Source organism: Mustela nivalis (genome assembly GCF_964662115.1).
Source record: "Mustela nivalis genome assembly, chromosome: 3".
In the NCBI taxonomy this organism is placed as follows: Eukaryota; Metazoa; Chordata; class Mammalia; order Carnivora; family Mustelidae; genus Mustela; species Mustela nivalis.
In genome coordinates, this window is record NC_139022.1 from 49,043,032 (window position 1) to 49,068,348 (window position 25,317).

The 25,317-nt window shown below is 36.7% G+C and overlaps 1 protein-coding gene across 3 annotated transcripts; it reads left to right on the plus strand.

The window, feature by feature from the left end:
- Window positions 1-421: 421 nt before the first annotated feature.
- SLC25A46 (solute carrier family 25 member 46) lies at window positions 422-24,372 on the plus strand. Of its 3 annotated transcripts, none has more exons than XM_082723726.1 (8): window positions 422-524; window positions 4,108-4,150; window positions 5,996-6,053; window positions 8,379-8,456; window positions 8,911-9,011; window positions 15,903-15,959; window positions 17,187-17,244; window positions 20,158-24,372. In XM_082723726.1, exons 1-8 carry the CDS (start codon window positions 506-508, stop codon window positions 20,734-20,736), a joined length of 993 nt encoding a protein of 330 aa, XP_082579852.1. In that variant the 5' UTR covers window positions 422-505; the 3' UTR covers window positions 20,737-24,372. The 3 variants fall into 3 exon arrangements, with proteins under 3 accessions (XP_082579852.1, XP_082579851.1, XP_082579853.1); XM_082723725.1 differs by lacking the exon at window positions 422-524 and adding an exon at window positions 646-1,687; XM_082723727.1 differs by lacking the exon at window positions 422-524 and adding an exon at window positions 1,831-1,951.
- The last annotated feature ends 945 nt before the right edge of the window (window positions 24,373-25,317 follow it).

Sequence of the window (25,317 nt, forward strand, 5' to 3'; positions counted from 1 at the left end):
AAACACAGGCCTTTCTCTCCTTCTCCTTTTAAGAAGCAAGTTTAAGACCTGAGCCAAATGCAGCTTTAATTCAATCATTTCTAAGGAACAGAGAAATATTTTGTATTGCCATGCTCAGTAATTAATTTGGTATTAGTACTTGAGTAATACTGGATACTCAATATTTATATATATATATATATATATATATATATATATATATGTGTGTGTGTGTGTATATATACATATATGTATATATATATTTAATATTATATAGTAATAGCAGATACTCAATACTCAATTGTATTGAGAGACTCAATACAATTGCCTAAGCCACATACCAACCCAATGAATGAAGTTACCACTTCAAAGAAAGGGTCGCGTCTGGATGATTAAGAATCGTGTGTCAAGATTCTCTTCTGAAAGCCCTCAGAATCCTGGACGTTCAGTGGGGAAGTAGGGACACAGGAAGAATCCATGGAAGCCTCGATCAAGTTTAGGGAGAAGGACTTTGCCCGAAGAGCCCATGGAGCCCGTGAAAACAGGTAGTAGAGGACTCTGTTCAGAAGTCCTCTTAGTTGTTCAACTAGGGTCTCAATCTTGAATGGTATCACTAGACTTTAAAGACACTAAGTGACTTAGATGCACCCGGGGGAAAAAACAATTACAACTGTTTTGTAGCCTCGGAAAAGCAAAATGCTTAATTCCTAAATCCCGAGCAGTTTACATTCGTGGGGGAGCGGAGGGGAAAAGGAGGTTTTCTCCACCGACGGTCTTTTGTAATGCTTGCTCTAGCTGTCCATACTACCTTTTAGTTCACTGAGCAGAACCAGCTCTCAATAGTGCCTAGCTAAAACTCTAAGTGCGGGAGGCAACGCTACAGAGACGTCACCAACACCCCGCAACTCTAAAGTCTAATCGCTGCCTTGCGGCGGGCGAGGCACTAGACCAGGGAGGAAAAGAGAAGACCTAGATCTGAGGCCTTTTGAGTGCAGCAGGACATTGCTGGCGGAGATCTCAGTGAGTCAGCTCCACCGACGCGTCACGTCCCTCGATAAAACCTCTTTATTCGACCTCCGCTTATCCAGGCTGTCCTTCCCACCCCAGTTCCCTTGGCATCTCTTTGGTACAATGTTCCATTAACGCCACAGTCATTTTTCCACCTCCTCCAGACAGCGATTTTCTTTAAGGATTGGCCCTAGGTGACCGCCGCGTCTCCGTAGCAACGCTCTCTCTCACCAGACCGCCGGAAAAGGTTATGATCACGTGCTCGCCGAACTTCCGGGTTTGCAACGTGACTTCCGGTTGTCAGATCACTCCAGACGCGGCGGGGGGCCGGGAAGAAGCCGAGTGGCCGGAGGTCGCGGTGGCCCCAGTGGTGGTGGGCTCCGGGTGGGCTCGCGTCATCCTGCGCCGTCTGCGATGCATCCGCGGCGCCCGGACGGATTCGATGGCTTGGGCTATCGGGGCGGAGCTCGGGATGAGCAGGGTTTTGGCGGCGCTTTCCCTGCCAGGTCCTTCAGCTCCGCGTCGGACCTGAGCCACTGGGTGACCACTCCCCCAGACATCCCCGGTAGCCGCAACCTGCACTGGGGCGAGAAGAGCCCGCCCTACGGCGTGCCCGGCCCCTCCACCCCGCTCGAGGGCCCCGCGGAGGAACCGTTTCCCGGCGGCAGCAGCGGCGGCGGCGTGCCTGGACAGAGCACCGGTGAGGGACTTGGGAGCGAGGCAGGGGTGGGTGGAGTGGCGGGGCCGCGGCCCGCGGCCTGCAGACCGCGGAAGCCGCGCCGAGGGTCCCGCCTCCGGTGTCGCTGGACGTATCGCGCGCCACACCCTCTGCCCTCCTTTCGTCCTCTGCCCTTGCAGCGGGCCTGCTCCCTCTTCTTTGCACAAACCTTTCCTCCCGGATCACCTCGGGAACAGACACCTGCCTTAGCTCTGGGCTGCGTGGTAGGAGCTTCGAAGGGTTTTGGTGTGTGACATCCCATGGCCTAAATCAAGAAGGAAGGAAATTGGATTGTTTATTGTTTATTGGGAATTATGTGAACAATACCTAGTTCACTGACACCATTATTGCCTTGAATTAATAGTGGTAGCTTTGGGTTCTGTAAAGTTTTTCAGCATTGGCAGCCTTCGATTCAAACCTGACTCTACCACTCTCAAAAGCTAAGACATTTTGTTAACCTCCGAGAGCCTTGCGTCTTTTCACCTTTCAGGTGGCTAGAAGAATAATTCATAGAGTTTTTTTAAGGTTAAATAAAATGAAGTGTAAGTAATGCCTCGTATAGTATGGAGCACATAGTAAGCTAAAAAAAAAAAAATTCGTTTCCTTCCTTTTCTCTTTTAATCATAGGAGTTTTGTCTGTTTTCTAGACTCTCAAACTGTACTCCTACATTTTCCCATCGCCTATTTCTCACCTAAAAACTCCACTAAGAAGTAAAAAACACTGAGACAATGTCAAGACGTTGGAATCAAGACATAATTATTCACTGTAGAATGTCGGAAGACCTGTGTTTTAATTATAACACTGTGATCTAAATATTCTCAACTTTTTGTTTATTCACAAAATGGAAATAGTCACTGCCTCCTCCCATTTTGGAATCATTAGAATAATAGACTAGACCATTAAATATTAAGTATATTCTGGATGTGTTCATTTGCATTTATTTGTGTGTACTTGGAAGTACAATAATTTTTATTTGATTTGAGTTACCTTGGAGGAATAGATTTTAAATATCACTTAAGAGCAAGTGAGGATGAGGAGGAGGATCTTACACAGTGTTATACAGTTTGTTTTTTCACCCTCTCTAGTTTTCTTTCTGTGGTCCCCTCTAGTTTTTTTTCTGTGGAAAGCTATAAGTAATTCAAAATGCATATATGATTGCTACACAGTTAACTTCTTAGGCAGTAAAGCTGATATTTTTATCTTTTTATAATTTGTGCTTTAGTGGTTACAGTGAGGAGGAACTCTTAAAACCAGGGAGTGTTTGCAGCAGTTAAGAGGTTGGCGGTGGTATTTTTGCAAGGAGAATTGAAGACTGAGAGACCTAGTTAATTTACACAGTTAATAAACCTTTCTAGCACTTTGCAGAAAATATCCGTGGCATTTTCTGTTAATATACATGCAAAAAGGGAAAAGCTGAAAGGAGGAAAATATCTTCATTGGCAAAAGAACCTTCTATCTGGCTTGTACATTTTCTAAGGCAAGGGTTAACAAAATAGTTTCCCCAGGGACATGTTTACATGGCCTTATTCTGACTGTAAGGAAATAGTGACAGCATGTGAAAGAGCTGAGAGAGAGAAAAGAGGAGGAGAGAAAAAAATTATCCCTTGTGAATATTGTATTATAGTAGAAATGTAATGTCTGGCCCCCTGAGGTTGTGGTATTTCACCATCATGATTTTGAGATTTTTAGCCAAGGAGAAATTCTTTTATTTGTTTTGACGTATGCATAGGAGTGTTTCCAGCTGTAAACTTTTCTAATAAGACAATAGAAATGACATCAGGAATAGCGCGTATGTACCCAGTAGCTTCTCACAGAGATCTAACTAAGCAGTTACTCTCAAAATATTCAAAACTTGTTGAGAAGAGAGCCTCATTTAACCATTTTGATTACCCTAAGTACGCTTTTGATTTAATAATTTTGAGGTGTCTTACTTGCAACTGTTCATTTAACATAGATGTTTTCCATCAATAACAGCAAATGACTAATTTTACAAGATAGGAGGTGAAGTTGCTGGTTAAAAAAATTTAAATTGTAGTTAGAAGTTGAAAAGTGGTAATCCTTAGTTTCTGCCTGCAGACATGTTTGATTTGGCCCACAGTGTTGTAATGCTTTTTAAAATAGTTGCTGGTATTTTGAAATTGGAAGATATTACATAAAAATGGCAATATCTCTTCAGAAAAATAACAGTTTAGAAACACTGGGCCCACAGTCCCACATGTCAACAGTGAATTGGAGCTAAAGAACAGGTCTATCTTGCAGCTTCCCACAGCTTCCCTGGCCCATATCAGAATTTGACTCTAGGACCTAGAATTTAAATGAATATCATGTTAATAAAAGAAAAAAAAATTTTACAGTAATCCTAAATATTGGTTATGAGTAATCTTATTTCTTCCTATTTTAGAGCAGTTGAATAGATTTGCTGGATTTGGTATTGGCCTTGCAAGGTAATGTTTTTTTCTAATGATTTTTAATTGAAGTTTTTATTTAAAGTGTTTTATTCAGAGTGTTTTAATATAGGATATTAAATGATTAGTATTGCTTCCTTTAGATTGATTCTTTGGAGCAATAAATTAAATGTTGAATAATATTTTTCAGAAAAAATTATTTAAGGGCGCCTGGGTGGCTCAGTGGGTTAAGCCACTGCCTTCGGCTCAGGTCATGATCTCAGGGTCCTGGGATCAAGTCCCGCATCGGGCTCTCTGCTCAGCAGGAGCCTGCTTCCTCCTCTCTTTCTCTCTGCCTGCCTCTCTGCCTACTCGTGATCTCTCTTTGTCAAATAAATAAATAAAATCTTTAAAAGAAAAGAAAAAGTTATTTAAAATCTATAACTTGATTTTTTTTAGTAAGGATAGAGAATAGTCATTCAATTTATAACTACAAAATAATTTTGTAAGTTATATTATAATAACTTTCATGTGTCAGTGTCCAAAAAATCTGATCTAATCCCCCCTCTAAGAGAAAGTTATTTGCATTGAACCCTCCCCCAAACATTCTAATTGTAATATGATATTTAACAACATGGAGTCTGGGTTTTGCTTACAATCAGCATTTAATGACCACCATTATTTTTTTTATTTTTAATGATCATTTTGTGGGGAAGAAACCCTCCAGTTTTCATTATGTGATCTCTAATGAATATTATTTCAAAATACATCAGAATTCCACAAAGGGTTTTGTTGCATGCCAGGACAACTCATTGTTTTAAAATTTTAATCAAGAAAAAAATTATCTTATTTGCATAATTAAAACTGAGAGTATTACTTTAAATAGGAGCATAATTGTGAATTAAAATTTTCCTTTTACTAGAATTAATTTTTCTTTAGCCTCACTGCTAAAAGCTGTTGTTCATTTGATACATTATTTATTTATTTATTCATTTATTTATTTTAAGGGGGGTTTTTTTGTTTCTTTTTTAATTTGACAAGAGATCTCAAGTAGGCAGAGAGGCAGGGAGAGAGAGAGGAAGGGAAGCAGGCTCCCTGCCGAGCAGAGAGTCGGATGTGGGGCTCGGGGCTTGATCCCAGGACCCTGGGATCATGACCTGAACCAAAGGCAGAGGCTTTAACCCACTGAGCCACCCAGGCGCCCCTGATTACATTATTTATATGCGTATATGTATATGCCCTGCATGTGCTCTCATGCTTGTGCAGCTGTCACTGTTATTATGTAAGCCTGCAATTGTAATTATTTTGTAGGGAATGCTCTCAGAAGAAATATATTATATCCAAAATAGTAGTCAATTAATAGTTATTAAAATCCTTATAACTTAATCCCTAATAACTTAAATGCAATGTACATCAGAACTAAAATTTATAGAAGGTGGTTCATGAAGAACAGATGACTCTTCTGATAGGAACTTTGTTCATAGGATATCTTCTGAAAGAAATGGAAAGGAGCATTTAAGTTGTCTAAGAAAGGAGTTTCCCATTTCATGCACGGAGCTGTAGTTTCATCTTTAGAGGACATGTATTACTATTTTCTGTTACTGCCCTTGCTTACCAGTTTACAGATCTGGCTTTAATTCTTTTCATATTGAATTTTGTTGTTCTTAGAATGATTTGCCAATATATCCAGACAATTTTTTTTAACTGTTAGAATGGGAAACAAAATAATGCATGATTCTTCAAGCAAGAATAATTTCAGATACATATTTGTTGTAATTTAAGTTTTGGCTATTATGTGTGTGTGTGTGTGTGTGTGTGTGTGTGTGTGTGTGCTTGTGTGTGTGTATACACAAAATATATATATATTAATTATATAATATATATATATAAATTATTCTTTTATAGCCTCTTTACAGAAAATGTACTGGCTCATCCTTGCATTGTTCTACGTCGCCAATGTCAGGTAAATGAACTTTTCTGTTACCGTCTAAACAATAATCCTTACTCTGATTTAAAATACAGAACTCAGATCAATGGCTGAAACTGTATAACTATTACTCCATGTGAAATGTACCAGAATCAGATCAGATCAGTCTCAAACTTTTTGGTCTTGAAAACTCTTACATCATAAAAAATTTTGGTTTTGAAAGAAGAAGGTCTAACCTTATATGCGTATATATTGAAAATGGAATATTTTATATCTTTTTCAGATAATTAGCAGATTTTCTTCTTTTTTACTACACCAAAACTTAATAAATAGTAATATATTAAAGGTTATTTGCAGTGAGAAATTTCAAACCATGTGAGTTAACTTTTTGTACTCTCTTACATTAAAATCTATTGATCTATGTATGATTCTATAACATCATGTGTTGATTATTTACAAAATACTGGACGCCTAGGTAGCTCATTCGGCTAAGTGTCTGACTTAGTCTCAGGTCATGCTGGTTCCTGGGATCAAGTGCCACAACCGGCTTCTTTCTCAGCAAGGGAGCCTGCTTCTCCCTCTGCCTGCTGCCCCCGCTGCTTGTGCTCATAAAGGTTGTGTGCTCTCTCTCTTACACAAATAAATAAATAAAATCTTAAAAAAAAAAAAAAGAAAAAGAAAAACACTGATTTACTGAGTTCTGTAGATCTTCTAATGTTAAGACATTTGATTTTATAGTACTTTAAAAAATTGTCATTAAATCACTACCAATCCCACCAGAAAAGTGTTTCAGTATTGGTAAGTTCTTCATGGTAGATGCAGTTTTTTCAGAATTCTAAATTTTGCTTGTAAAGTCAGATTTATTATTAGCATCCCATAATGCCAGTTTTTTTCCTTTAATCAATAGGCTCACTTTGTTCATTTTTATTTTTATTTTTATTTTAAGATTTAGTTGTTTGTTTTAGAGAGAGTGAGGAGATGGGTGGGGAGGGCAGGAAAGAGACTCTCAAGCAGACTCCTGGGTGAGTTTAGAGTCCAGTGTGGGACTCATCCCATGACCCATGAGATGACCTGAGCCAAAACCTAGAGTCATACATTTTGTCAACTGAGCCACCCAGCTGCCCCTGCATGTTTTTCTCACATGTTAATAACTGTAGTCTGGTAGTCAGTTTTTGCAGAAGAAATGGTGTTCCATGAAAAAAGTAGCTAGTTCAGCTTGCAGCTTCATCAGACAAATGCTTTTCCTCACAACAGAAGTCTTACTTCATTATGTAACACACAGTATAGTAATTACAAAGATGTATACTTAAGAATCAACATTTTATAAAATTAATGCATTTTACTGTTTCACCAAGGACATTCTTAAGTGAAAGTGGCTTTTTCCTCCTTCCAAGTGAATGGGATAAAGAATATAATATGTACAAAAATACAGTTTGCTACCAGCTGTCTTGAGTCATGCTAAGGAGTAAGCAGTTTTAGCCACCATTGTTTTGCGTTATTTTTGAAAATGTCAACACAATAAAAAAGACAAGTGATGCCTTAGTATCATTAAGAAGATAATTTTAAACCTGTAGATCCCCCGAATGGCCCCATGGATTAATTGGACAACACTGTGGTAAAGCTTCCATAATCTAACTTAATCTTCTTTGAAAATTGAATTAGAAAATATATAAATAATTACAAATTAAGCTGCTCTTGCTTCAGCACCCCAAAAAATAGTCATTAAAAGCATGGACAGTGTAGATAGCCTAGAACAGTGGATTTCAGACATGTATTTTACAAAGCAACAGTATCACATTGTGATTCAGTGTATACATCTATACAAGTAACTTAAATGTTTTATGAAATAATGGCATTAGAATGTGTGATGAATTCTGATACTTTTTTGTTATTTTACAAAATATCACCCCCCTTTACTGATTTTATAATTTACCAATTGTTCATAGTTTACAGTGTAAAAAGTGCTTGGTATTGGGAGACATGAATCTCTCGTTCTCTGAGTTCTTCAGTGGCTCCTGTGTGTTCAATGGCATGAATGTTTGGCTACACCAAATGTAATTCTAGTGTTTATGGAAATATAAATGTCAAACAGCTTGTCCTTCTTTATTATATATTCTACATTACTGTGTATATTGTGTATTTTATATATATATATATATATATATATATAGCCATACATACTGTACTTTTAATAAGTTATTTAAATGTACTTTTAATAGTAGTAATTTTGTTTAGGGTAACTTCTGATGACTTTAGAATTGGACTTTTGTTTATGCTTTGACTCCTTTGTATATCTTTGATGACATTGTTATTTCTTGACAAAACAATAACAAAAATAATTTACAACATAATCTTTCATAGGTTAATTATCATGCTCGGCATTACCATCTCACTCCCTTTACAGTCATCAATATCATGTACAGCTTCAACAAAACTCAGGTGAGAATTAGTCTATAGGTTCTATTAAGATTATTTATAATATAAGTACCACATGGTCTTAGTGGTAATTAAACCAAGAGTAATTCCTTTTAATTTAGTTAACAAAAATATTTTAATGCTTGCTCTAAAACTAATGTAACCTGGTAATGATGTCTTTTGGTGTCACTGAATAATTAATATATTCACATCATTTCTGAAATTAATTAAATATTAGTATGTTTAATTAGCATCAGAGATGTAGTTAATTGGAATATTCACATCACCTAAAGTTGGCCACTCAACAAATAATAAAGTGATAGGAATTAATGTAGTTGTAGTTATCTACTAAAATGTCTTAAAATAATGCCTTATTGGAAAATATTAGTAAACATTTAATATCAAGTTTTATTAAGACCTTTTTTGTGTTTCTTATTTAGGCATTAATAGAAATAACAATAAATTTTGTTCATTTTAGGGACCGAGGGCCCTTTGGAAAGGAATGGGAAGTACGTTTATTGTCCAGGGAGTCACACTTGGAGCAGAGGGAATAATAAGTGAATTTACACCTTTACCAAGGTACCTTTTTGGCATCTTTTCAATATTAGCTCCGTATTAAATTTTTTTAAAAAATGATAGTTTCTAAAAATACATTGAATTTGAAAACTTACCTGAAGTTGCTAAGAGATGAAATAGAGACCAAACTTAGATATATCTTACTGAATTAGTATGTGGTAAAGAAAATGCTTCCTGGTCTACTATTTATTGAGATAGGTCTCTCAGGTCCTACTGACGACTATGTTTCAACAACTGTCTAGTAAGGAACAAACATGAGTATGTGAGCAGTTCTTACTGTTTAAGTAGCCTCTTAGGTGAAGGAGACACACGTAAGCAAATTAAAGTAGTACATCAAGATTAGTGCTATAATTAAACAAACCCCATTCAGTGCCCAGGGATACTTCACATGAAGTTATTGGCAAAGGTTTGAAGAAAAAAACTGAAATCTGAACTATATCTTCAATTATGAGTAGGAATTTGACTTGGCAGAAAAGGAGAGTATGCCCAATTTTATGGAAATTGGAAGGTCTGCATAATAAAAGTCTTGTGCTTGGAATACTGGACATTTATGGAGTGGAATAATAGGAAAAGCGGCTGAGATGCTAGTTGGAAGCATGGCCATGCCTTTGTAAGGGACTTTGACTTCATTCTCTATGTAATTGGGAATCTAAGGTGTTTGTTTCAATATATGGGTTCTTTGATCAAGGATTTACTCAAGTGGCAGTATAAAATTAAAAAGTACACTGGTGTAGCCAGTGACTTGTGGAGAACTGTTATAGTAATCTAGGCCAGACTGAGAGGTATCTGAAGTGTGGAACAGAAAGGGATAGACATTTCTGAAGTCTAATAGATAATTGGTGATAGATTGGGAATCAGGGAATGGGAGAAAATCTCCATCAGTGATAGACTTCTAGACTGGAGAATACAAAAAGAAGAATAAGTTGGAATGGGAAAGAAGATGAGGAATTTATCTTTTAATAGATGAAGTTTGAGATTCCTGCAGGGCAGCTAGGAGGACATTTCTGATATGTGGTTGGCACCATGGATTGGGGTCTTAGAAAAAATTTGAAGCTGGAGGCATAACTTTGGATGTTCTGGCATAAAAGTAGCAGTTGAAGCATTAGGACTGGTGAATTACCCTGAGGACACATGTACGCTGAATGACAGAAAGTGGACCAAGGACAGTATCCTTGGTGATGTGTGAAGGCATATGTGTACATCATGTGTGTATGTGAAGGTGTGTGTGGTAGGAGAGGTAATTAAAGGCAGTTTTAAGAGATACTCACAAAAACCATTGAACATAGTAGTAACCTAGGATAATAGTGTCTTAGAAGCCGAGAGGAGAGAATTAGAATGTAGAATTGTAGATACATTTGGAAGGAGAGGGAAGAGAAATTAGGAAAACTTGCTTCTGGGTCTGTTTACTCTCTGAAGTAGAATATTGGGGTCAGAGCAGAAAAGCATGAGAAGAAAGATACACATTTGAGACAGTAAATGCATAACAGGAAGGAAACCTTACAAGGAGTATATATGAAAGGAACATTAGTAGGTGATAGTGGAAATCATAAATTTGTTTAGGTACTATTTGGCAGGACTCTAACTTTGTGTATAGTGCTGTATGCCAGAGATAGCATCAAAAACTTTGAATGGTTTGTTAATCCAAAGTTAGTCCCTGGCAGAGTGAATTTTTTGGATTGACTAGGAAGTGAGGTAGTCGAAGGTACAGCCACTAGTGTCTCAATCTTAGGATACAGAATTTGCAGGGAATGAAATAAAGGCAGGAAAGACTGAAATCGGGCTTTTTGCCAACGTAATTGCTTTCAGAGGACTTCATAGAGTTCTTTAACACAAACTTAAGAAATGTTAAAATCAAAAACAAAACATTTGGCCTACTAAAAGTTTCCCCTCTCATACTTAAGAAATCTGAATTTCTGTTCTTAAGTAACTTTATTCAGGGGCGCCTGGGTGGCTCGGTGGGTTAAGTATCAACAAGTGTTCTTAAAATTCTCTCACAAAATTTTATAAAGATCTAATAAAATTCAGGAATTTCTATATATTGAAGTGTAAAGAATTCTGTATATTTGTAGTCAGAATACTATTGGTCCTGGCTATACCACTTCTGACTTTTGGGACTTCAGACAGGTAATGCTATTTCTTTAACACAGAGATGAAATAGTTACTTTAACTTAGGGCTTAAGGGAAGGAAAAAGAGGAATGGGAATAGGATGGTACAGAATTTCATTAAACTTTGTTATCTAACTTTCTTACTCTATAGACCTTATAGACATGTTGGTTAATATAGGTATGTATTTTCTCTTGGTCATTTTGGGTCTTATTAAGAAGACGCAAAAGTCTATCTTTGTTGTATTCTACTGGGATAATTTTTCAGATAAATCCCACTCACTAATTCATTTCCTGAGTATCTACTATATGCTAAGTCCTTTCCTGAAAATCAGGCATACAGTGAGGAGAGGAAACAAAAGGTACCTGTGACCATGAAGCTTACAATCCAGTATAGGGACATCCATTAAGTAAAATAATCCCATTAATGAATAAATAATTACAAATTGAGATGTGTTCCCAGAAGGAAAAGAAAAGATTCTATGATATTAGTAAAGGGTTCGGAACAGTGCCTCTAATAAAATAACATGTAACCTGACATCTGAGTGCTGATTAGGAGGCTCAGAACAGTTTGTGGGAAGACAGTGTTGCACGGGAAACATGGACAATTCTGGTAACTTGAGAGAAGGCTCATATAGCTAAAGCTCAGAGAGCAGGAGGGAGAGCTGTGTGACAGAATGCTGAAGATACAGGTGAGAGCCTGATTGATACACGGCCTTGTAGGCCACTTCAAGGATATTGAAGAGTTTTGAGGAGAGGTCAGTGACATGATCAGATTCATGTTTTTAAAGGATCATTTTAAATGGAGGTGAGAAGATTTCGGGAGGACCAAAGTAGATAAGAGGACACATGTTCATATTCTACAACAGTCACCTGGGTGACAAGTAATGGTAGCTAGGACCAGGGTGGCATCTCTTGAGATGGATCTAAGTGGATTCTTTTGAAATGTGTTTAGGTAAAACAGATGGTATGTAGTGATGGACTAGGGATAGTAGGTGATAGAGGAAGAGCTGTCCTGGATGACTTCTAGGATTTTGGCATATGTAACTAGATGTCAAATAAAGCCATTCTCTGAAGTACAATTTTAAAAAATTCTCTTTAGGCAGAGAGAAAGCAAAGTCACAGCAGACAGGGTAGCAAAGCAGTAACCCAAAGTGATTCACAGAAGTTACCACCCAAGGAGAATGAGCTTGGGGGATCTCCTACAGTGAGGTTCCCTAATTGCACAGCGACCACTAGGTAGAACAGGTGAGACAGTATGGATTCACAAATATTTAGATTTTCATTTTCATTTTGATCACATCTGAAAGAAAAAGAGCAAGTCTGTAGTGCCCATGAAGTCACCAAGCTTAGAGCTTACAGTATTACTACTTTAAAAGAAAAAGTATGTAACCCAAGATAATCATCTGTGATCTCTTTATCTAGCGCCCAGACCCCATCCCAATTTTTCCCCAAATCTTCTCCCAAGTAGGGTAAAGGAGACTACATGTACCCTTTACTTTCATATGTTATTTCTCATTTACATAAGGAACACCTGTAACCAGAGCTCGCTGTGTATTTCAGTCTCACAAAAACCATTTGGTTGACCTCCAACTTCATTTGACACATCTCACATTTTGTATTGTACCAGTATAAACATCTTGCAGTTTCTCCTCATGTTGTCCGTCTCCTAACTACTCTTCTGAATTCACTGACTTTGAACATATTCCATTTTAAACACAATGAAATCTTTCTCCAATTCAGTAGATTTCTTTTTTATTAGTAGTTACTGAGCAGGGACCACTAAAAGAGTCCAAGAATAGGGAAGAAAGATCATTAGCTTGATTTTGTACAAGTTCATTTTTAGATGCTTTGCCACACCCAGGTAGAGTTATCAGGAGACAGATGATATACATGGTTGACATGCAGAGAAATCTAAAGTGAAGCTAATGGATTTGGGAGGTTTTTAAAGCATCGTTTTGGATAACATTACATTAGGAAGAAGCATAACATATAAAGTAAAAAGAGGGCCTGACCCTTTAGGAACTCTAGAATAGGTGGCTGGCTTAAGAAAATCCTACTGCAAAGGAGTCAAAAGTAGAGACTAGAGGGGAGGAGGAAAACCAGAAGAGTATGCCATAGTGGAATACAGCGACAGAAAATGCTTCAAGAAGAAGGGAGGAACCTGAGGGCCTGCTGTCTGCTGAAGGGGAAATAAAGTCTATCCAGCCCCCAGTGCTCATCACCGGTGCCTTCCTTAACACCCAGCACCTATTGAACCCATCCCCCTGCCCACCTTCCCTCCAGTAACCCTCAGACTTTAAAATGTCCATTGGATGTAGACATAGAGGTCATGGGGACCTTGGTAAGAGCTGTTTTTTAGAATAATGGGGTAAAAGCCAATTTGGCATGGGTTCAGAGGTGAATGGGGTGTTAGGACATGGAAAAATAGCAAGCTCAGAAAGTTGGCTGTGCAGAGGAATGAGGAAGAGAAGTAGCTGGAAGATGGGTTTGCTTGAGGGAAGGTTTTTTTTAGGAGGGCAGTTATCTGTACATGTGAAAATGAGAGAGAATGATAAGTAAAGACTTTAAAAATAGAGTTATTTAAAAATTCTGTTGCTTTTTTGTATTGATTATACATGGATGTATGTATATCAATCTGTCAAATAGAGAACTATTTTAAGAAAAAGCAAGTCATTTCTCTTTACTTTATTGCTCTCTTTCAAGGGCAGGCTGTGCTTATAAAAATAGTGAGTTAAATATGTTTACCTATAATGAAATATAAACAATGAATGAATGATAATGAAATGTAAAGAGGTTTGATCACAAGTAGATTTTTCATATTATTCTCTTTCCTAAAGTGTTTCAGCGTGCTAATTTAAATTTCTAGAGCTGTGGCAATAGGTTTTACCCACAGATAGAGATACAAGGAAGAGAGTCTCATATTTTTTATACTTGGTTCTAAATTTCATTTTTCCCACTTTTAATAATCTTTTTGGTGTTAAGAATTAGCAGTAGTAATTAGTATCGTATTCAAAGGCAGAGTAGCCCTGTCCTTACAGAAATACTGATCACAGACCCGTCTGTCTCTAATGTTAATGATGGTTTCGTCCTTAAAATCACTGTCATAATGCCCTGTGGTAGTACTCTCTAGCGCCATGGTAAGAGTAACAGCAGTACCCAGCGATTTGCAAACCATGTAGCATATATTGTTTTAGAATCATGAAGTCGCTGTCAAAAAGATGGGAAGCCTGATCTTTTTTATATTTTTTCATCCAAATCATTGGTGGTCATTTCAGCTATATTTTTCTGTGGTTGTTAAGGCCTAAAATATTAGTCTTAGTATTAATTTAATAAAAATGTGACCCAGAAGGCTCTCTAAGGTCTTACTGATCAGAGTTGGTTGGTCTATTGTCCAAGTTTCTCTGCAGATCTTCCATTCTTTGAGAAATTCTGCCTATCACCCATGTTATAATTGTACTGAATTTGTTTTTAGAGGATTTATTAATGATGATTTTCTACACCTTTTTTAATACAAAATAAATTTATCCCCTGTCTCCTTAGGTTTGTCATATTCAGATAGATGTTTCCTCAGCTCTCTGCTGGGGCCGTGGTGCCATGGGTGCTGGTTTTGTCAAGGGCACTGGTTGCAGTTCTCTTTATTTCATTTTACACTTCCCTCTCTCTGCTGTTCAGCCTCTCTCTCCCTTCTCCCTCTTCTCCCACCCCTTCTACCTCTCTCTCTGCTTTCTCAGTTTATTCCGTTTCCTCACTGACTTTTCCTTTTGCTCTCTCTCCATTCTCCTTTCTCCTTTTTGACTTTTCTCATGGTACAACTTTCTCCTCTTTTACTTTTGCAGCTTGCCTCTCTTCTTTATCTTCTCTTTTTTCTGATTTCCGAGGGTGACCTAAACAGCAGGAAGCACACAGGGTGAGACCTTGATCTCAGACCTGGTGACCTTGCCTGTCACCTGAATGTGTCCCTGCGGGTCTTCTGACCTTCCTTTGTCTCATAAGTAAAACAAGCTGGACCACACCTGCTCTGCTTACCTCACAGGATGTCTTCCTATATCAAATGGGATGAGAGGAAGTCCAGGCAGAGCGTACAGACTTCCAAGACCTAGAAACCAGGGTTTAGGACCCAGTTCCGTCACTAACTAATTGTATGGCTTTGGGTAGGTTATGAACCCTCTCTCAGCCTATTTCCTCATCTATGAAATTGGGATAACAAAGTCATTGTGAGAGTTAGAAATAACTCCTGCAAAGCACTTTGCACCATGCCTGGCCTTGTAGGTGCTCAGAAAGATATCAGAATATATTAAAGGTCACACAATTAATATCATAATAAAGAAAGGCATTTGGAAAATTTGGTGCTACACAAATGCCACGTTCATTCTGCATTACAGTTAATTGTGTTTTTAAATTCTCATCCTTTTTCATCCATTATCCTATGCCTTGTCTCCCTTTCCCCATCTCAACTCTTCTTTCTTCCTCAACCTGTCATCTTTATATCTCCTCCTTGAAGTTTTCATGTTCCTCCTTTAAGTATTAAGTTTTTTATAATTAGTGGTAGTTTTGCCTCTTCAGTCAACCCCTTCTTTCAGCACCTAGAAAAATACTTAGTATATTTTTTTCTTTTTAAACCATCATAATTGAAGTGTGGTGTCCCAGAAAAGAACATATTCACCATTAGAATATATTTCTCCTACAGATTTTTTTTCTTAATTGCAATCAGTTACCTTTTTGAAAGTCAGACTAATTCAAGATGTTGTAAATAACATGGCTTCTGTTTTATTGAAATTTATTTTTTAGAGAGATTTCACATAAATGGAATCCTAAACAAATAGGAGAACACCTTCTACTAAAATCGTAAGTATCAAAAGTGGCACTTATATTGAAAACTTGCATTAATTTTTATAGTGTTAGGGCTGAAAAAAATCTTAATACAGCAAAGAAAATTAGGGCAATAAAATATTTATGGGAGTAGTACTTCAAAAGACAGTTAATGTAGAGTTGAGGGATAAAATCCTAAAATATATATTATCTTTAAAATAGATCTTTCTAAATTTGAAAGGCTGAGATCACAACCTAATTTTTCTCTGTGTTCTTAGGAAGTTAGCAGAGGTCTTCAACTTGTTTAAACCAATTTTCCAGAAAAATTATTATTTTATTATTAAGCAAAAACAAAAACTTATTTGTATAGTGATGAGCAGACTCAAGCCTTCGTGTCATTAAAATGGAGTCCTAAAGACACTTCATGATTTTACAACACTGACCACTTTTGTAGATTAGAATTTTACTCTTCACTTTTTAATTTTTTTTGAAGATTGTGAATTGGAAATCCCCCAGCTTGCTGGCTCCCTCTGTGGGACATTCCAGCACATTATTACTTAGTGATGTTCCATTCACCTTGAAAACTACTTCTTGCCAGGACCTGGCCCATAGGGTTAGGTAAGTCCCACCTTGATGTTATTTTAAATAACTATATTTTGCAGGCTTGCAAAGTTGTAATATTACTATGTCTATGTAGTGATGATAGGAAACAACTTTGCAAAGCTGTACAATATTGTTTTTTAATATAAGGGGACTTCACTCATCATTGAACACTGGCTTAGCTCTGCTGGGTGGGAAATCTGGGAATGGATAATGATAATCAATAAGATAATAGCAGAACAGTATACTTGCTCAAATGTCACTAAAAAGGCAAACAGTGGAATGGATCCCTCATCCTAACTTTGAAATACCAGATTTATAGACTATGTTAGCTATATGCAGGTATACAACAAGGTTCCATTAGCTGTATGCAGGTTAGACAGTGAATCATAACCAAGCCTACATTTTACTGGTTTAAAATAAAATCCTTTTTCTTTGCAGCCTTTCCCTGTGTTTACTTAAATTTTATCACTAACTGTTCAATAAGGCATCTTACAATTCAGGTCTCCAGATATCTTTATGCTATAGATATTAATAGTTAAAAACCTTAAATATATTCAGGCTTGAATATAAATTACATTGATATATATATAAGTAGATATTCAAAATTTAGCATAAGCATGTTGTTTCAGTATCCTGATAAATTTGTTTTAATTTCTACAGCCTAACTTATATGGTGGCAATGCCTTTTTATTCAGCAAGTCTAATTGAAACAGTACAGGTGAGCTACATTTTATTGTCATTTTTTAGATAAAAATTTTTTTGAATATTCAGTATATTGTTTATATCAGATTCTGATTGTATACCAGAAGAGTTTAAGACACTATCCTTTTAAAATTTTAAACCCTCAAATACCACCCATATCCCAGAGATTGTATACTAGGTACATTGCTGGTTGTGTATCTTTCCTTTGCAAAATTTCTTCACACTTCTAGTTTTAATTCTTTTTATCCATCCCATAGCCAGCAGTATTGTTCATTCAAGTATCTCAGAACCCAGCCAAGAGCTTATTCTTAATACAAAGAATCTGTTTGGTTTTTTCAACTTTTTAAATCTTTACGAAAAACGCAGATGTTTATGGCTTGTCGCCAGACCGTAAATTACTAATTACCTGAGCATAAAACATGCTGGATAATCACCCCAATAGTGAGAAGGTAGTCCCATAGATGTTTACAAACAGCATTCTTTTTAAATATGCCTTTTAAGGAACATTTGGTACCATGGTGTGTTAAATTCTACAAAGCTAAAGCAATCTCCTGTCAGCTTTTTAGTGTTTTACCATTTCTAACCACATGGTGGCCCTTCAAGTACAGTGTATTAATGTACTTACCATACCGTTCCTACAGTTAAAACTGTAACCGGAAGATAGTATTAATTTCACATATACTCAAAATCCAATTAATTGTACACCACTTATCTCCTGCCTCCAACACCAGATCTTGTTGTTTATTTCTTGTCTTCAGTATGTATGTGTTTCCTCTATAAGAACCTCACAGGATTAGCCTTTGCTTTTGTAATTATTCTTTTCCATTTAGTTGCTTTTCTGGCTTTATTGTTGATTGATTATTTATTTATTTATTTATAATTAGCTTGAGTTAAGTAAAGTTAATGTTTTGCTATGCAAATATACTTTCCTCTCCCCTTGCTTTTGGCATTGTATCAAATGATATGATGTTTGTGTAAGGCTGAGGTTTACAGAGCTATCACTCAATGAGATAGCCACATTTGACAGATAAGGGGGTAAAATAACAGGAAGGTAGTGATTAAAAAAAAAAAAAGCGATGTGATATGTTGGGGAGAACAGGTTTTAGCTTTAGACAGACCCTTACCAAAATCACATTTCTCTACTTGAGTTTGATCTGTGAGTAAACAAATGTTTTAACCTTTCTAGATCTTAATTTTCTCATCCATAAGATGGGAATAGCATTTTAATAAGTTATAAAAATTAGATGAGTTATTTATATAAAGTGCCCAGCTGACTGTCAGTTGTTGTTTGTTTTTTTTTTACCCAATATCCAGCCACTGTTTTTCCTTGCTCCAGATTCCACCTGCTGTCTCCTTTTGTGTATTTTCTAGAAGTCTGTCTGTTGCTTCTTACAGTTTTTCTCTTTTGAGCACGTTCTTTTGAAAACCCCTTCCCCATCTTTTCCACGGTCCTCCAAAGTTTTATCCTTGGCCTGCTCTGCTTTTATCCTATAGTCACCATCCTGAAGAACTCATTTACTCTTACGAATTGTTTCAACTCTAATATCTATGTGAATTAAATCATCTTCCCCTCATACTCAACTCATAAAACAGTCTCTTCTTAGTACCCTGAAAATTAGTTTCCTTTTGAGCTTCTTCTTCTGTTCCTCTAGTGGGACTATTGATATCTGCCCTCAGAGACTCAAAACGTTAGTTCTAATTTTTAAGAAAGTCTTGGTTTTTATGTTTCTTTCATCCTTCATAACCAATTAGTCATATGCCTGCTTAGTTGTAACTCTACCACGCATCTGAGATGTGTCTGTTTCTCCCCACTGACAGGCAGCCATTCTCATCCTTTCTTTAGCACACAATCAGCTTACTACGGTAGCTTCTTCCTTCCTACCTCATTCATATTTCAGTGGGTTTTTTCCCCCTTCTGGGAGCTCGGATTTCTGAGAACACTTTTTCCCCTGAAAAATACACATTTATTTACAAATCTCCAGCAACTCCTGAAGCTCTTAAAAATGAGCTTCCTGCTGATCTGTTGTCTTTATTAAAAATCTGTGATCTGGCTCCTACATTTTAAGGTCACTGTGTACACTCATGCCATTGTTCTCAGGTTGCAATGTTTATATCCTTTCTGATCAAGAATCTGTGTTGACTCTTATTCCCTAATGTCACTGTAAAAAGGCGTACATTGTAGATAATATTGAGGGAGTGCCTCTGGAAGCCAAGCCTGTTTTCATGTAATACTCTCAGCAGCCCTGTGCATAAAAGGGAGGTGGGACTAATCCCATTTTTATAGAATGGTAAACCGATTCTGAGGAAAGGTAACTAGCCCAAGGTTACATAATGGGTAAGTAATGGGTGGAGGCAGGGTTTAAGCCGGTTTTTAAGAACTCTAAGCACTTTACAACCTCTTCAGGTGTCCGGTAGCTTTTCAAAATGAATTCTAAGGAGCTTCTTGAAGATAGAGGAACTGGGTTGTTCTTTCCCCATCTCCTCCCTGTTTCCCTTCCCAGTGAGAATAGCTCCCAGCTTCACAGCTGTCTGTTAGTTAATTTCATTTGAAAATAGAATCTAGGAGCGCCTGGGTGGCTAGCTCAGTTGGTTAAGCAGCTGCCTTTGGCTTAGGTCTTGATCCTGGAGTCCCAGGGTCAAGTCCCACGTCAGGCTCCATGTTCAGCAGGGAGTCTGCTTTTCCCTCTGAGCCTCCCCCATCTCATTCTCTCTCTCTCTCTCTCTTTCTTTCTCTCAAATAAATAAAATCTTTAAAAAAGAAAAGAAGAAAAAAGAATCTAATGCTTAGATAACTCTCGAAGTGTGCAAGCCATTGATATTTCCCCCCTGTAGTCAAAAATTGGGATTTAAAAGGGACCTAAAAAGAGTCCTTTCTTCTGGCACAGTAAGCAACTGTTCACTTTTATTTGTTTCATCATTTTTATTTCAGAGTGAGATCATTCGCGATAACACTGGAATTTTGGAATGTGTAAAAGAAGGAATTGGAAGAGTGATTGGCCTCGGAGTGCCTCATAGCAAACGACTGCTCCCACTCCTTTCTTTGATCTTCCCTACGGTGCTGCATGGAGTTCTTCATTACATCATCAGCTCAATCATTCAGAAGTTTGTCCTCCTAATTCTAAAGAGAAAGACTTATAGTAGCCATCTAGCTGAGAGCACTAGTCCAGTGCAGAGTATGTTGGATGCTTATTTTCCAGAACTTATTGCTAACTTTGCTGCCAGTCTTTGCTCTGATGTTATACTTTACCCATTGGAAACAGTCTTGCACCGCCTTCACATTCAAGGAACACGCACAATCATTGACAATACAGACCTTGGCTATGAAGTGCTTCCAATTAACACACAGTACGAGGGAATGAGAGACTGTATCAATACCATAAGGCAGGAGGAAGGAGTGCTTGGTTTTTATAAGGGGTTTGGTGCTGTTATAATACAGTACACACTGCATGCAGCTGTTCTACAGATTACCAAAATTATTTACTCCACCCTTCTTCAAAATAGCGCTTGAGGTTTAAGTTCCTGGTTAGTCTAAAAGATATAATCTGGATACTTTGTTATGAAATTATGAGGGATAAAAGTGAAGTACTGGGGGGAAAATGGATTCGAAAGTGAAACTGGTAGGGAAAGCCCATGCTGATACATTGACTCTTCATTTTTTAAAAGACATAGGTACATATTTTGGATGAAAAGTATTCCAAATTCGAAAACTCAGTGAAAGTAACACTTGTGCATTGAATTCTAGCCAGTGTAGCACTCATGCTAAACTAAAATGATCCTGGGCAGAAGGAGAAATTTGTCAGCAAACATAAAACAAGAATTCACAGAGCTGAATTTATTCCATCTGACTTAAGAATTTATTAGAAGTTTATTTCACCTTCTAGATTAATACTGCTATGTCATCCTTAATAGAGTATATAGTACCAATATAGTTTACCTTTAAGTAAATAAACTATGTCATCAGTGATAAAGATGGGAAGGACTGGATTTGCCCACGTGTAAGCAGGACTTGAAGAGTTTTAAATTGCATTGTCCCTGTGTAACTTCGTAATGGCTATATATTTATTATATAAAGCCATTTTTTGTATATACACAGAACTTGGAATTTCCTTCATCTCTACAAATTTTCCACTCTGAGATCAGCTTATTTCATAAAAGGAAGTCATGTACTTTCTGCTTGAATAGCAGAACAAAATATTAAAGACAAGGTACCCAAAAGATTTAAGGCAAACAGTATATTTGTCCATATCCAAACCCAGCCTTTCAATGCCAGCAACTGAAAATTTGTCATATGTTTATAAAGTTTGATTTGCTTACCTAGATTTGTGAATCATCAGGCCATTTTTAGAGCCACTCCTAAGAGCGAGAGAGTAAAAAATAATCATGACTACTACTAATGTTTCCATATTTACAAATTGTGTCCTGAAAGGAATGTTACTTGCCTTATATTTCTGAATGACTTGTCTTAGAGGAAACACAATTAAAATTCATGTGAAAGTGTGTGCCTCTTGCCTTTCATATAGTCATCATTAAATAATGGCTTCAGTTTTTATTTTCTTCTAGTTTTTATTAATAGTTTTATTCTCTAAACTAGATACACATAAAGGGAAAAGCAAGTTTATTTCTTATCACCTTTTGTTTAAACTTGTTTGAATGAATAATGAAGAAAAAATAAAAACATTAAAGGGTTCGTCCGGCTTTTTATGGATGAGGAAAAGAAGTGAATCTCAAAAATAATAAGCAAAAACATGGTTGTCGGTTTGTTTAAAAAAAAAAAAATTCTGCCTGTTCCTAAATTGAAGTTGGTGGGTGAGGTTCTTTGTATAATAAATAATAAGCATTTGACCGATACATCATTAAACATTTTAGAGTTTCATTTCCTCACAGGAGTGATCACAGTTTTACTACAAACCATTTAGCACACAAGTGCAATGATTTTGCACCAATATTGGCCAGCCTAAAACTGAAATTTACTTGCTAAGTGTCAGCGTAACAATTACTTTTTGTGATAAATAGTTTTAGAACCAAAAGATGTTATCCAAAAAGTGTAAAACCATATGTAAGTAGCAACTCTGTCTATGGTCTTGTGTGGTATGTGTGTGGTTTTTTAAAAATCACTAAAATACATATGTTTTCCATTTTTAAATTCCACCAAGAGGGGAAAATAAAATTAAATGCCACTGGTCACATGTTGTATTTTCTGGTTAATCTCTTAGATCATGGTTTGCTTTGCACTACCTATGACACTTAAATTATTTTCAGTGCTTTTGAACTGCTAAGTAAATTTTTAGATGTGTATAATCTGTTCAACTTCTAATTATTTTTATTATAATCAAAGATTGTTCAAATAAGAGTAAACTCTAGAAAATTTCAAGTTCCAGAAAATTTCTAGAAAACAATCTGAATGGAATCAAATATTTACTAATGAGAGTCCATGAGATCATCATGTAGTTAAAAATTAGTTATTTCAAGATTTTTGACAAAAATCAGTGTAAAGGTTCAGTTAACATAAATCTGTCTCATTATAGAATCCTTGCAAGATACATAGTCAACCACATACAAGTAAGGTTGGTCTTTTGTCTCTTTGGAGACAGAATACAAATTAATATTCAAGTTGGGATGTGACAAGTAAAATACTAAACATTCTTCAGTGCCATTCTAAATTAGTTGAAAAACTAAAATCCTTAAAATTCAAGGACTTAGATGCTGGCCAAATATATTTAAATGAATTTAGGCACACTCTCCATCTAAAAATTGCTCTAGTTCCTTAGCATACACGTGCCAAAGTCAAATATCCATTGGCTACATTTTTTAAATAATAGCTCAGAATATTTTTTAATTCATTATGATTAATGATATCATAAATAAGATTCTATTAAAACGTTCCACAGGCCCAATGGTCCTCTTACATAAGCCAGATTTTGGCCATGGAGCTGAAGTGTGATTTGCTTGCTTTACATTGTAGGGTTTCTTTCATCTGAGTCAAATAGTATGAAAGAGATTGAGTTAAAAACTGAAAAATCTGGGGCGCCTGGGTGGCTCAGTGGGTTAAGCCACTGTCTTTGGCTCAGGTCATGATCCCAGGGTCCTGGAATCGAGTCCCGCATCGGGCTCTCTGCTCAGCGGGGAGCCTGCTTCCTCCTCTCTCTCTCTGCCTGCCTCTCTGCCTACTTCTGATCTCTCTCTGTCAAATAAATAAATAAATTCTTTAAAAAAAATCTGAAAAACCTGATAAATACTTAGTATGATAAGTGAATTTATGAATCGATTTAGCACATTTGCATATAAATTTCCCTTGAGTTACCCTTCTCTATTTTATGAGCCCTTGAAAAATAATCCTTAAGTTTTTAAATTTTTTTTAAGTTTTTAAATTTATTGAAGGCACCAAACTCCCAGCACTAGATATTACAGATATGAAACAAACTGATTTCAAAATGACCAAGATTTGGGGGATCTGATAACTCAGCCATTTTCAGAAACAACTGGAGAGTGAGGAGCTCTCTCTCACTTTTGCAAACATGCCTGACTACTCACAACTGTCTTTTTAGCACTGGCTTTGTTAACAACTGCACAAAGCATTCACTTTACTGATTGGACATGAATGCTTCAATATTTCTGTGTATTCATATATCTGCTCAGAAAATAAAACATACGCTTTGGTATTTGTTTTTTGCAACTGAGATTGTGGAGGATATTCACCCTCAGTTTGATTTCTTCATCTTTTGGGACATGAAAGACTACTCTGCCAGCTCTTTAAAAAACAGGTTTGAATTAATTATTTTCAATAATATATAAGCAAACAAAATCCCCTTGGCAGCAATTCACATTGCATTAGAATTTAAGTGATACTTTGGCATTTCTGCTTTCTCTTCTTTTCCGGTAATTGCACAGTTCTCTTGCTCTCTCTAAACTGGATGTGTAATGTCTTCTTTCTTTTGAAAAGTCATTGAGTATCATTAATGTAATAAACCAAGTTGTATAGCAGAGTAACAAAAACTTGTGATATTATGAGTCTTTTGCAATATTACCTCAGCTAGAAGAGGTATCTGTATGTGTGTGTGTTTTTAAGTTGTTTTTGTCTAGTGTTTCAAATGTTTTCAGCAAATTGTGTAATATGAAAAGTTTCAATAAAATATTGAAATAAAAACTATTTTTCTCTTACTCATGCTAGAGTGCTACTCAGGCCCTTGGTAAAAGAAATGTTATATTTTTGTAGGTAGGAATGAAGATCAGGAAAAATATATGAAGTTAAACTTTTTTCCCCACCATTTAAAAAAAATTTTTTAATTTTTTAAAAATTAAAAAAAAACATTTTTAAATTTTGTCTCACAAAACAAGTCACCTACTTTCTAAAATAAGGTTTCATGTGCATTATATTTTGTAGAAGTCTTTCACATTCCCATATTTACTCCTCACAGCAGCCCTCAGGCATTTTCTGAGTAGTTTTGTTTAGGGAAGAAATCAGGTAACAGGGAGGTTGTGACTTGTCCAGTGTTAAGTAACTAGGGGAGTGATGCCAGCAAGATGGCAAGTGGGCAGTTCCAAACTTCTGTCCCTCCATAGAAACTTAGAGAAAAATAACCAGAAAGTCAGAACCAACTTTGTCAGAACTCTACACAACAAATTTACAGCAACCAAGTGAATGCAGAATCAAGAAAAATGCAACTTAATGGTAGGAAACCTTTGTGGGGTTTTTACTTGCCTTTGCCCCCACTGCCTTCCTGGCATCTGTGGTACCCCATGTGCCACTGTGGGACATGGTCTTTGACTCTGGAAGGGATAGAGGAGATATTATTTGCAAGCTAGTGTGTTTATGTGTACTAACTTCTCTCACTTTTGCAAACATTTAGGGGATACCTAAAAAACTAATGCAAAGTGCTCATTTGTTTTCCCTAACTGGAGCTCTACTCAGGCTTAGAAAAATGGTAAGCATTTTGAAAACACTGTAAGGTGATCAGAAAAACCTCAGCCACTTAGGGCAAAGAATGACGGTCGGGACATACAAGAAACTGAAGCCAGAGAGAGAGTTGCTCTGGGGAATCAGGGCATTCAAAAGTCATCATGCATATTAGGGAATTTAGGAAGCTATGCA